This window comes from Sinocyclocheilus rhinocerous, unplaced genomic scaffold (assembly GCF_001515625.1).
Source record: "Sinocyclocheilus rhinocerous isolate Xijiao unplaced genomic scaffold, SAMN03320098_v1.1 scaffold1195, whole genome shotgun sequence".
In the NCBI taxonomy this organism is placed as follows: domain Eukaryota; kingdom Metazoa; phylum Chordata; class Actinopteri; order Cypriniformes; family Cyprinidae; genus Sinocyclocheilus; species Sinocyclocheilus rhinocerous.
Window position 1 is genome coordinate 90,733 of NW_015644626.1, and position 13,455 is coordinate 104,187.

Sequence of the window (13,455 nt, forward strand, 5' to 3'; positions counted from 1 at the left end):
GGCGCGATGCAACGCAATGCGTAAAAAGACAGTATAAGTCATTATAATCCTTAATTATGTCCCCACTGGATGCAACGAATGCCTCATTTATTATGGGTTTTCATGTTTTTGAATCATTGCTCCGGCCTGACAGGGCATCATCACAATATGGCAAGGGGCGTAACATTTCCGTCTCACGCTTGAGGTGTTCGGCCAATCAGAACGCTCTGGATAGCTGGCCAATCAGAGCACACCTCGCTTTTTCAGACCGATGAGCTTTGTAAAAATCGACGCGTTTCAGAAAGGCGGGGCATAGAGGAGAAACAATAATGTACAGGATGTGGAAAATAATGTGTTTTTTGAACCTTAAACCACATAAACACATTTCATTACACCAAATACACAAAATAATGTTTTTTGAGCAACATCACATGACCCCTTTAATAAAATTATGCATTTTAACATGAGACAAGTGTAATAAAATCAGCTAGAAACCTTTCGGTCACACTATTTTATTTTTACTTTATTTTTAAGTTCTCGCTATATTAACAAACCTTTAACTATGACTTTTGCTTCAATAAACTCCTATAACTCCTATGTATCAATTTATGCAGAACAATGTCAGAAAGGGACTGTTTGACCATTAAAAACAAACTACATTTCAGCTTCAAAAATCTCTCTCTTTCAACCCTCTCTACATTGCAAGTAAATCACTCGCATATGCGACTAAATCTTCACTCTGGGCGACTAAATGATGTCTAATATTAGCCAATGGCTAATAAATTCTTAGATTTTACTCGCCAGTGTGTGAGTTGGATGCTAAGTATAAGTTTAGCACAGATATATTTTCATTCGCCAAACACTCTGACTGAGCGCTTCAGAGTTTCACTCTCCGTCAAGCAATCTGTGCTATTTTTTAGTTCATCTGAATGGATGCGCAGGTGTTTTTGTATTTGGCGTACCATAAACTGTAGTGTGAAGGCACACGACTCGCCGTCGCGAGCGAGAGAGTCTTACATAACATGCAGAATTGACGCGCTACATGTAAACGATATTCTTTGTTGTATTTTCCTGTCAAAATAACGGAGTTCCTTTGGAATTCTTCAGCTTTTAAGAACTGCCGGGTTTTCCGGTAGTGGGCGGATATATATATATATATATTTGTAAAATGGCAAGCTTTCTATATATTTATATTATATATTATTTATATATTATATATATATAAATCTAGTGCATGTTTACATAGAAAAACAATGGCAAATTAGCGCAATGGAATGCAAAAACACATTCTGTGTGAACGCCCCTTAAGAAACACACTTATGTATTCAAAGCCAAACAAGACCAATACATCTGTTGAATGCAGCAGACACCATATCACTGAATATACACAGAAATCTTCAGTTTGGTGTATCCTGAGGGCATGATGGGAACTGAGCATGGTTTAGGCCAGAGGGAGGAAATCAAAGCAGCATGGGCCCAAAACGCTGAATCAGGCAACGTTTCCAGGGTACTCAACATCTCTTTAATGAGGTAATGTATAGCGTGGTCATATATCTCCTTAGGCTCCTGTACTCTCTGCCCCTGCTAGAGATCTATGCTGTCTCAGCAGCATGCAGACAGCCAGGGGAATGGCAGACGTCCACTGTATGGAAGGAGATCGATGGGTCTCCTTCATCCATAAATACCGGTGCATCTCAGGACAAATAAAGATGAACCTCTGTTAAATATATTACTGCTCTCCGACAGGATCTTGGGGATAGGTTTGTTGGGTCAATTTTCAGTGGTTTGTGGAACAAGGCTTGAACCTTTGCCATTCATTTGCTGCAAACTTGTGGTTAATCTGTGGCAAATTTGTGCCAATGTTTGCCAGAGGTCGAATTGTCACACTTTTGTCAAGGAACTAAGGATAGGAATGGACAGAGATGCTTTTTAGTATGCCGACTACATTGATATGCCAGTACGTAACTGGGTCTCATTCACTAATAATTTTGTGGATTATTTAGTATTCGTCTGCACAGGAAAACTTGCATACATATTGCAGCCTAATTAACCATATGCATGCAAGTTACATGAATTTGTTCTCAACTTTGTTCTAATGATAATGAATTTGGAGTATTCCAAATGTACCTGATGTTATAATTTACACTATAATTGATATAAAACATGGCCAAACCATCTCAATATAAGCGCTTTTTCATTACTTTTATCACTCACAGCAACCTGCCAAATATGTTGTCTTCAAACTAGTTCAAACACAATAAACACCTTTATACAGACCTCTGTACATAACTGTATCTGCATTGTTATATAGAGAAACTGCGCAACCTGAGCTATAATTCTTACGATACACCTGCTATACATCATCCGCTGGAATGCTACTCTCTTGTGAATGCGAGTACAAAACTAGAGATTACAGTTTATAAAGTTTTAAATAAGGATATTTTTCTTACACAAACGCATCAGTTCACTTCAGAAGGCCTTTATTAACCCCCCGGAGCCATGCGGAGCACTTTTTATCATGGATGGACACACTTTTTTGGGCTTCAAAATCTCAACCCCCCAGTCACTGCCATTATAAAGCTTGGAAAAGCCAGGACATTTTTAATATAACTCCAGTTGTATTCATCTGATAAAGGAAAGTTATATACACCTAGGATGGCTTGAGGATGAGTAAATCATGGGGTAATTTTCATTTTTGGGTGAACTATCCCTTTAAACATGATTTCTACACTGCACCTGTCACATTTTCTACTCTTTTTACTGGCGAACAACCATGTAAAAAACATACCTGACAAATTTAACTCAATGACAGAGCCATTTTATGCCATTTGTGGAGCCCTTTAAACCGAACATTTATGTCCCCTACTCATTGGAATTTTGCTTAAAGGCTATCTGTTCGTTGAACAGATTTTTAAAACACTAGGCAGCATACACTTACTGACTTTGTAAATAGTGACAGAGGAAAACTGGACATCATACACTACACGACTGAGGATTGCACACTACCAGATTTTCAAGTTGTTCCCATTACAATAAACACACACAAATGTGTGCCTTGTTGCTAGGAGACACGTGACAAATGAAAACAACGTGTGTTCTAAATTCGGCTGAAAACTTCAAACATGTTTGATATCCTGAAGTCTGAAGCTAAAAATGATGGTCGGAGTATGTGACCATCTTACACTGTGCGATTTTCTATGAAATCTGTCAGCTCAAATCTGCAGACTGGATCTGACTTTCAGCAACTAGTGTCAACTTCTCCAGACAGTAAATCGGGCAAAAATCGGGGCAAAAAACGTGTAGTGTATTCCAAGCTTAAGATGGCAGAAAACTCTAGACTACTTCACAGGGTACTTGCGGTCGATTGGAATGCACCTATTATCTTTATGAGTAAGCCATTGAATCAATCACTGAACCGATTTGTTCATAAACAGACTCATTCTGGAATGAAAGAACAGTACTGTTTTACTAGGTTGATGTGTTGTTTGGAACTTTTTCACTGACTGAGCAAAAATACACAACATAACAGAAATGTAAGTTCTGTCATGACAACTCTTGGAGGGATTGGCATAGCAATGTACATGACAGTGTTAATGTGTTTGGTCTTGGCTGAACAGATCTGCAACACTGCTAGCTGCTGCTGCTGCTGCGGCAGAGCAAGTACTGAGACTTGCTACTGCCAATACATCCACAACATGCTGCTGTGAGCATGTAAGAAATACTGCTGCTGCACATATAACATATATAAAATAACCCCATATAGCATACATGAATCACCCCATTGCAGATCTATACAGGTGGAGCTGGGGAAGGTGGAGGGTTTCTGAAGCGCACTGCAACTGCTACAGCACGCACTAGCCAAGTATTTGAATGTTGAGCAGCAAGCTGCCGATACAAAAAGAACCAATCAGCTGTGTCATATGATAATGATGTCATTATGTCAGATTGAGTTTGACCTATCGGACTGTGCCATCTAGAGTTTCATGCCAGAACACTCGATTTACTCACTATTAACTTTGTTGCACCACTGTATAAAAGCTGATGTATAAATTAACACACTCTCTGAATCATGCTGCTGTTCTGAATGTCTTGTTTGTGTGATGTAAGTACATTATTGTACACAGCTATGATGAAAATGTCTACATATTATGATATATTCTGATCAAAGAGTCACATGTCCACTCAACAGCACCATAAAAGAAGCATTTAAGTAAATCCATAAAAAATGGACTTGCCTGTGCTGGCCTGCAGCGAGGTGAGCTCGATCAATGCCACTTCGTAGAACATCTTCTCCGCCTGAATAAAATGCAGAGCTTTCCCATCTGATTTTATACGGGTGAAGGACTAGACATGCTTGTCACCAGGAATAGTCTCTTGTTATGATCACACACATCGCCCAATTACTCAAGCTCAGTGAAATCCTGATTTGTTCAGCTGCTAGCATCACAAAAGACAATATAAAACACCGGTGTCCACTGAACCTTTAATGTATCGCCTAAACAGTCAAACATAAAATCACTATTCTAGCTCAAGGCCTGTGTGATATTTTGATTGGTTGGTGTCACGTTCTCTTTTTAACTCTGTAGAAAGACACAAAGCTTGTGGCTGTTCTATAAATAGTGACTAAAAAGTTTGTTCAGTGTTTTCAAAGGCATGCCATTACAATCTCAGTGTAAGAAGATAATATTTGCTCTTAACAAGTGTCATTACAAAAACCTGACCAGCAAGGAAAAAGTTCTTAAAATAGCCATGAATGACCTAGATAAAGGCAGGATTTGTTATTTGTATGGGCAGGAACTTGCTGATGTTTCTATTTTGGTATCATAAAGTACAGCTGGACCTCTTGTTAGAATGTGAAACGTGACAAATATGCTTTAGCTACTAATTTTATTAAACAAACAAACAAACAAAAAGTCAAAAAATGATGGTTATATGTGCTACCATTCGGTTTGGGGTCAGTTACATTTATTTATTTATTTATTTATGAAATAAATTAATACTTATATTCAGAATGAATGCATTAAATATATCAAAAGTGACAGTAAAGACATTCATAATGTTACAAAAGATATATTTAAAATAAACGATGTCCTTCTGGATTTTCTATTTTTCAAAGAATCCTGAAAAAAATGTACCATGATTTCCACAAAAATTAAGTATGCTCAAAAAAAAAAAAAAAAAAAAAAAAAGCCAACATTAAGGACCATAAATATTTTCAACATTAATAATATGAAATGTTTGTTGAGCATCTTAGAATGATTTCTGAAGGATCATGTGACACTGAAGACTGAAGTAATGATGCTGAAAATTCAGCTTTGCATCACAGGAATAAATTACATTTGAAAATATATCAAAATAGAAAACAGTCATTTTAAAGTATAATAATATTTCAGAATATTACAGATTTTACTGTATTTTTGCAGCCTTGCTGAGCATAAGAGACTTCTTGCAAAAACAAGAAAAAAAAAGTCTTACCGACCCCAAACTTTTGAACCATAGTGAACTGTACATGGCATAACGATTTTGTAATATGATTTTTTTTTTCATTCTTTTATGTGGTTTTATGTTATGTAGATTGTCATTTTTTTTCAGTAGCTTGCTTTGTTTGATCTAATGTGCATCTCATTGTAGGCAGTGCTAAGTTACAGTCTGATGTCCCTCTTAAAATGATCTTTTCCACGAATGAGCAGCATATCCCCAGGTGTCCCAAGCATATTTTTTAGATCCCAGCTGGCTGAGGAACATCTGAATTTGCTGACTAACAGCATGGGGATCAGTTTGAAAGTGATAAATCTATTTGTGGTGCATGTGATGCTAACCCCTGAATTAGCAGTGGAGGAGAGACCAGGAACAAATGTATTCTGTATTGATTTTGTAATCATTTTTGCTGTTCATTTAGCATTGCCTTCTGCTCCATCCACTTAAAAGCCTGTGTCCCAATGCTTCATATTTTAGAAATACTGCATAATATACAGTATATATTCAGTCAGTGCCAATCATTGAGATACTATTATAGTTGTTGTTATTATTTTTTTTTTTAATTAGTTAATAATTAATAAATGTTGCCTTGGCAACTAGCATGAAATAATACAAGTCAGGTTTTTATATATTTATTCTATTCTATTTCATTTTATTTCTTTTTATTAATTTTTTTATTTTTAATTTTTTAGCAACATATCTTTTATGGTATAAGTTCTAGTTTAACTTTAATAATCCTGTGGTAAGCATTGTATATGCAGATTCAATTGAGTTTTATATTTGAAATGCAATATTATATATTAAATACCCTTTCTGAGCTTTTTTTTTTTTTTTTGCAGTTATGTACTATGTACTTTCAAACCAGCTGATTCCGAGGTGATTTTTAGTGAATGTAGTGAATATATCAATATTTTTAGTGAATATATCAATATTTTATTATCTAACACATTGACACACATTTAATTTTGGCTGAAGCGTCCAAATGTATATATTATTTTGCATTCCTTGTATACAGTATGACTAAATTATATTTGCCAATTATGCAGCTTCAAATCTCAGATATGCAGCACAGCAATTTTAAAGATCAGCATCTAAAACTAAGTTATGCACGCTAGCTTTAGGAATACAGAGTGCTCGGAAATCTTTCTTAATGCATTGCATTGGCAAAGCAGATGTGTGCATTAATAATCACTATACCAGCTCTGGTGCTTTAGAGGAAAAATGGATGCAGCACTTTATCAACAAATAAATATAGTAGCTGTGTCCTTCTGCTTGGCATGTATATATCCATCTATCTCAGCATGCCTGTGAAAGCAATTTCTACATTTGTGTTCCTCGTTGATCTTGCCGGCTCAGAAGTGTCAATCACAGTATGATCACAGCTATTGTATCGACTTCCAGTCAGAAAATGAGTACAGGATGAATGTTTTGTTCCTTTAATCTTCTTCTTAAGCAAAGAACTCAATCCATCTGACTTACATACATGTAATTGAAGAGATATGACAGCCCGGTGTCATAAAATATATGTTTTTAAGTGGGTTTTGAGAAATAACTGAGTTCACTGTTGTCTACAATGAGTGCTACGGAGAAAGAACATACACTATATTTAGCAAGTTTATAGCATCAAATCTTTCTATTTACAAAACCAAAAATGTGGGGTTGATAAGATGCATTTATTTATTTATTTTGAAATAATTTTTAAAAATACAGTAAAAACAGTAATATTGTGAAATATTACTACAATTTAACATAAATGTTTCCAATGTAATGCATTTTAAAATGTATTTTTATTTCTTTTTTATTTTTTTAATGAAAAAAAATCTTACTGACACTTTGTTAATTTGTATATCACTGATTTCAAATTTCTAAAGTGGACTGTGGTTGGTCACTTGGCATATCAATCAAATGCTCTTTTCCTGTGTATAAATGTGATCGATTCTGCCAAAATAAGATGCAATGTGGAACAAAAAGTTATTCATAAAAAAATAATTGCCATAGTAATTAAGTATATGGGTTTTCACCTTAGTTTATCATTCTTCCTTTTACTGATAAATAGGCTATGCATGAGCACTGGTCCACATTCTCCTAAAGGATAAGAGAAGGGCAGAACATTCAAGATAAAATCCTTGCTAACCTTTGATTTCACATCTTTAATTTATCCGGAGCTCCCCAAATCACCTATTCTGAAGTCCCTTGTTGTGCACTGATAAAACAGAGTAATGTTTTGCATGTAATTAAATAGCTTATTCCATTAAAAGATAAAATCTACATCAATTATTTCGGTTTTATGTAATTACACAGAGATCACCAAGTCCCATCACTATTTACTAGCATACTGGTTAAGATCAGCACAAATATGTTGAAATCAATTCACGTGTAATTGGATTTTAATTGGAAAGAGGTCATGAATGATCTTGGTTAAATGGCTTAGGTCATGTAAATTACCCGTTTGAGCTGAAACTGCCAGCCTTAGACCCGTTTAAACTCTATGCTTTAGTAATTGAGAGGCCACGGGTTTAAGTGGGAATGTATGTCACGTAACACTAGCCTGGCTGTTAACGGCTGTCCGTAGATGAATAATGACAGCGGCGCTCATGCTGGCTCTATGCAGGTTAATTAGTTGTGATGCTCTTTCAGCTGACATACGATAAGTGCCCACAAATCCTCTTAGGAAAAAGACCACACTCAAGAAGCTCCAGTTGAAAAGGCCCTGCGATAACACAACACGTCTTTGCACAAACAATATAACATATCAAACTGAAGTTTCACTACATGCATATTTGTGCAGATACATTTTTTTATTTTATTTTAAGTTCATTACACAATTTAGAGTGAGAGGCTGAGCTGATACTTTATCGAAAAGGATACAGTTCTTGTCATCAATGTAGAGTTCAGCGATCTGTATGGAGGAGAAAAAAAAGAGAGAATATTGTTCATTCAAACCTCAAGTGCTTCACAGAATAAAAGAGAGAATTTCATGAAAACATGTCCAGGAGATATTTCTAGATAAAATAAAAAAATAAAATAAAATAAAGGCTAAGCACATTTCCTCAATTTCTTATTATCATATTGATGTTTTGATGTTTTACTCATTATTCTGTGATGGTCATTACATTCACGTTACTGTAATACTTAAAAAAAAAATCCTGTAATATGATTGTAGAACACGGTAATTTAGAACATGTGCTTATATGTCATGGAAAAAATCTTAATGTTCCTAAAATTTAAATAGTCAATTATTATTTTTTTTTAAAAGCACAACATAATTTTATTTTTCTTCCTTATTTAGGCTGAAATATGACCTGGGCTGCGTTTCCCAAAAGCATCGTAAGCCTAAGTAGATCATAGATCCATTGCCACCAATTACGATACTTGATCATGTTTTTGACAGTGGTTGTTCACTCGGATTCACTCGAAAAGTAACACTCTAGTTCTTATAACTTTCTGTATTTCAAAATGCCTCAGATGAAATATTACAGTTAATGTTAGTGATAAATATTAGCAAGTTCTAAATATGTCTTTTTTTGTAAGGTCATACCACACATTCCAGCACTCTTGTGTAAGAGCCACTGTTTATATTCTGCCTGGGACCCTTGTGAATTTCTACCCAGGATGAGTAAACAGGGCTGAGGGGTTTTATCTGATGGACTGTCATTGAATCGAGTCCATGATTAGACAAGAGAAGTGAGCACATAAGAGGAAAAAAAACATTAGTTATAAGATAAACTGCCCTGATGTTTCATGTAAACACATGGAAACCAAATGGTTATAGCTTGCAACACAACGATAAACACAAGATGCTTAAGACCATCTCAAGTACGTCTCCTGCTGTACACAGGAAAACAAGTGTGAACACACACTCTTTGCATAGGAGAGTGTGTGTTTGCAGTGTCGGCTCATATGCTGTCATGAATGTTTCAGAATGCATCTGCCAGTGTAAAATATGCATTGACTGATGGATAGTTTTAGGTTAGTGTGCCATCGAATCATTACAAAATACATGCATGAGCAAGAGAACGATTTTGCATGCAAACAAATGCATTATTTGTGCATTCTGTTCAATTCTATAGATTCTACTGCAAATGTAAAGCCCATTTAAATGGGTTCTATCCCACAATGCATCATGACAGAGCTCCATCCTGCAGGGCTCACCTGATGCAGGCAGTTGGGAAGTGAGTGGAAGCTCTGCACATGTGTGAGTCCCAGCAGGCAGCTCAAAAAGCAGTGCAGAGCAGCTTGGGAGTCTCCTTCCTGCTGGAGCTGCCTGCCCAGTTCAAACAAACCCTCGCGGCTCCCGTTCAGCATCCCGTGTTCGGGATGGCCCGCCAGAGAGACCTGCCGCGCGCGTTAACGTGCCAGACAACCGCTGTTGCACTTAAGTCTCCCCCCATCTGAGCTGCGGCACGGGCATGGAGAAACAGTCCGGAGGGATGGAGCGGAAAACACACAGATATCGATCGCTGCAACCTCAAAACAGGAACAGATTACTGCTTCTCCTTTCCCTCCTCCTACGATCCGTAAGAGTCAAGGGCAGGAGGGTGCGTGGGAGGACAGAGGGATTGTGGAGACTGTACCGCGCAGCGCCGCCCACGCAAAGAGCAGAGGAGGAAGTCAGGATTTGAGAGGATTTGTCGTTTGAGCGACGCTGCTCGCAGCCAATTGTGGTACAGCAGTAGAGATGGTGGACTCTTTTGCCCGGTTTTAAAGGAATTTCAATTAGTCAAAATTTAATACAATGGGTCCTGACAATATATTGAAGTCTTACGAAGCAAAACAATCAGTGCAAGAAACTGACATTATTTACAACATTATTAACTGTAATCCATAGCCTCAGGCTAATGGGAAAGTCTGATTTTTTTCTTCTTCTGTGAACTGGTTCTTTCAGACAGTTGGTTTCAATTAACTAATTCAAATAACCAATTTACCAGTTTGTTTGCATAATAACATATAGTAAGCAGTTATTTTATTAAAGCACATAATAATGATGTGAAACACGGATGTTTAACATTTCTAAAGCATATAAAGTGAATAAACTAGTTTTAAACAACTCACTTTTTTACATGAACCATAAAAACTTTCATTTCACAATTTTATTAAAGTGCTTGTTTCACTCATGTTCATATCTGCAGCTCATCGGTTCTTTGGTCTGAGTCCGAACTGTTTCCTCAGTTCAGTGTACTGTTGGAGGAACTGGAGAGCTGAATGAGATGGCAAAGTCCATCATACAATCATAATACACCGGCACTATATTGGCTCATTTCGAGTCTCAAGCTCAAGCTGCAAACTGTTTGAGAATCGTAGTCTTGAGCCCAAATGGAGAAAAACTAACTTGGAAGTTTTTAGAATTGCTTGGAAAAACAGTATGTCCAGCTATAGACAGGCTCTAAAAGCTGCCAGGGCCGAGCATATCCACAAACTCATAGAAAATAACCAAAACAATCCAAGGTTTTTATTTAGCACAGTGGCTAGATTAACAAATAACCAGACGCCACACGATCTAAATATTCCCTCACAGTTTAATAGTAATGAATTTATGAATTTCTTCACTGATAAAATAGATAACATCAGAAACACAATAACAAATGTAGATTCTACAGCATATAATACTTCAGCTTCATTCATCGCACCAAAAGATAAACTACAGTGCTTTACAACTATAGGACAGGAAGAGCTAAATAAACATATCACTGCATCTAAACCAACAACATGCCTGTTAGATCCTGTACCCACTAAATTACTAAAAGAGTTGTTACCTGTAGCAGAAGAACCGCTTCTCAATATTATTAACTCGTCATTGTCTTTAGGTCACGTCCCAAAACCATTCAAGCTGGCGGTTATTAAGCCTCTTATTAAGAAACCACAACTAGATCCTAGTGAACTGGCAAATTACAGACCCATCTCAAATCTTCCTTTTATGTCTAAAATTTTAGAAAAAGTTGTGTCCGCTCAATTGCGCTCCTTCCTGCAAAAAAATGATCTCTATGAAGAATTTCAGTCAGGTTTCAGGCCCCACCATAGCACAGAAACTGCACTTGTTAAAATTACAAATGACTTGCTTCTTGCGTCAGACCAAGGCTGTATCTCATTGCTAGTTTTACTTGATCTTAGTGCTGCGTTCGACACTATAGATCATGACATACTCATAGATCGATTACAAAACTATACAGGTATTCAAGGGCAGGCTTTAAGATGGTTTAGATCCTACCTGTCCGTCCTTTTATGTCTACAATTTTAGAAAAAGTTGTGTCTGCTCAATTGTGCTTCTTCCTGCAAAAACATGATCTCTATGAAGAATTTCAGGTTTCAGGTCCCACCATAGCACAGAAACTGCACTTGTTAAAATTACAAACGACTTGCTTCTTGCGTCAGACCAAGGGTGCATCTCATTGCTTGTTTTATTCGATCTTAGTGCTGCATTCAACACTATAGATCATGACATACTCATAGTGAATTGAATCGTTTAGTCTGATTTGGTGAACTGGTTCATCCAGTTAACAACAAAGAACCAGTTCAAAAGAATAATTAGTTTACAAACCGGACATCACTCAGGACCATTTGCCTGCGGCTATGGATTACAGCTACTAATGTTGTAAATAATGTTCAACTGATTTTGGCACAGTAATTTTGTGTAGCATGCAGTGTTAGGGGTAACGCATTACAAGTATCGCGAGTTACGTAATCAGATTACTTTTTTCAGTTAACTAGTAAAGTAACGCATTACTTTTTCATTTACAAGAAACTATCTGAGTTACTTTTTCAAATAAGTAACGCCAGTTACTTTTTTTTTCCCATTTATTGATTGAAAGCTCTCCTGTCCCCATGTTGAGAGAAATCGGGAGTAAGATGTTACTTTAGTTTAGTAATTTACCTAGCCTTATCTCCAAATGATTACAGCCCCATTGACTCCCTCTGCCAATGCATTGATGAAATTAACAGTTGGATGTGCGAGAACTTTCTTCAGTTAAACAAGGAAAAAACTGAAGTCATTGCATTTGGAAACAAAGATGAAGTTCTCAAGGTGAATGCATACCTTGACTCTAGGGGTCTAACAACTAAAAATCAAGTCAGGAATCTTGGTGTGATTCTGGAGACAGACCTTAGTTTCAGTAGTCATGTCAAAGCAGTAACTAAATCAGCATACTATCATCTCAAAAACATTGCAAGAATGAGATGTTTTGTTTCCAGTCAAGACTTGGAGAAACTTGTTCATGCCTTTATCACAAGCAGGTTGGCCTATTGTAATGGTCTCCTCACCGGCCTTCACAAGAAGACCATTAGACAGCTGCAGCTCATCCAGAACGCTGCTGCCAGAATTCTGACTAGAACCAGAAAATCTGAGCATATCACACCAGTCCTCAGGTCCTTACACTGGCTTCCAGTTATATTTAGGATTGATTTTAAAGTACTTTTACTCGTTTATAAATCACTCAATGGCCTAGGACCTAAATACATAGCAGATATGCTCACTGAATATAAACCTAACAGACCACTCAGATCATTAGGATCAAGTCAGTTAGAAATACCAAGGGTTCACACAAAACAAGGGGAGTCTGCTTTTAGTTATTATGCCGCCCGCAGTTGGAATCAGCTTCCAGAAGAGATCAGATGTGCTAAAACATTAGTCACATTTAAATGCAGACTCAAAACTCATCTGTTTAGCTGTGCATTCATTGAATGAGCACTGTGCGATGTCCGAACTGATTGCACTATATTCTATGTATAATCGTTTTCTTAAATTCATTTTAAACCTCTTAAATCAATTTTTAAATCATTTTCAAAGTTTTTAAATTCCTTGTTTTATTGTTGTGATTATTTTTTTTCTTTTCTTTTATGTAAAGCACTTTGAATTACCATTGTGTATGAAATGTGCTATACAAATAAACTTGCCTTGCCTTGCCTTGCCTATCTCTATCTATCTTTCTATCAAACTGGATTTTGACCTTTGACCTGTACATCAAATACTTACATCTATCTATCTATCTATCTATCTATCTATCT

At 36.6% G+C, this 13,455-nt stretch overlaps 1 protein-coding gene across 2 annotated transcripts in view; it reads right to left on the bottom strand.

The window, feature by feature from the left end:
* LOC107758561 (uncharacterized) overlaps window positions 1-10,089 on the bottom strand; it is a 34,039-nt gene extending 23,950 nt beyond the window's left edge. Inside the window, exons 1-3 of one of the 2 annotated variants that reach the window (XM_016576327.1) lie at window positions 9,610-10,089; window positions 8,326-8,356; window positions 4,215-4,301 (exon numbers count right to left, since the gene is read on the bottom strand). In XM_016576327.1, coding sequence (XP_016431813.1) covers window positions 4,215-4,301; window positions 8,326-8,356; window positions 9,610-9,762 — 271 coding nt within the window. In that variant the 5' untranslated portion in view covers window positions 9,763-10,089. The remainder of the gene's footprint in view (window positions 1-4,214; window positions 4,302-8,325; window positions 8,357-9,609) is intronic. The other variant, XM_016576328.1, reaches the window with a different exon arrangement.
* Window positions 10,090-13,455: the final 3,366 nt, after the last annotated feature.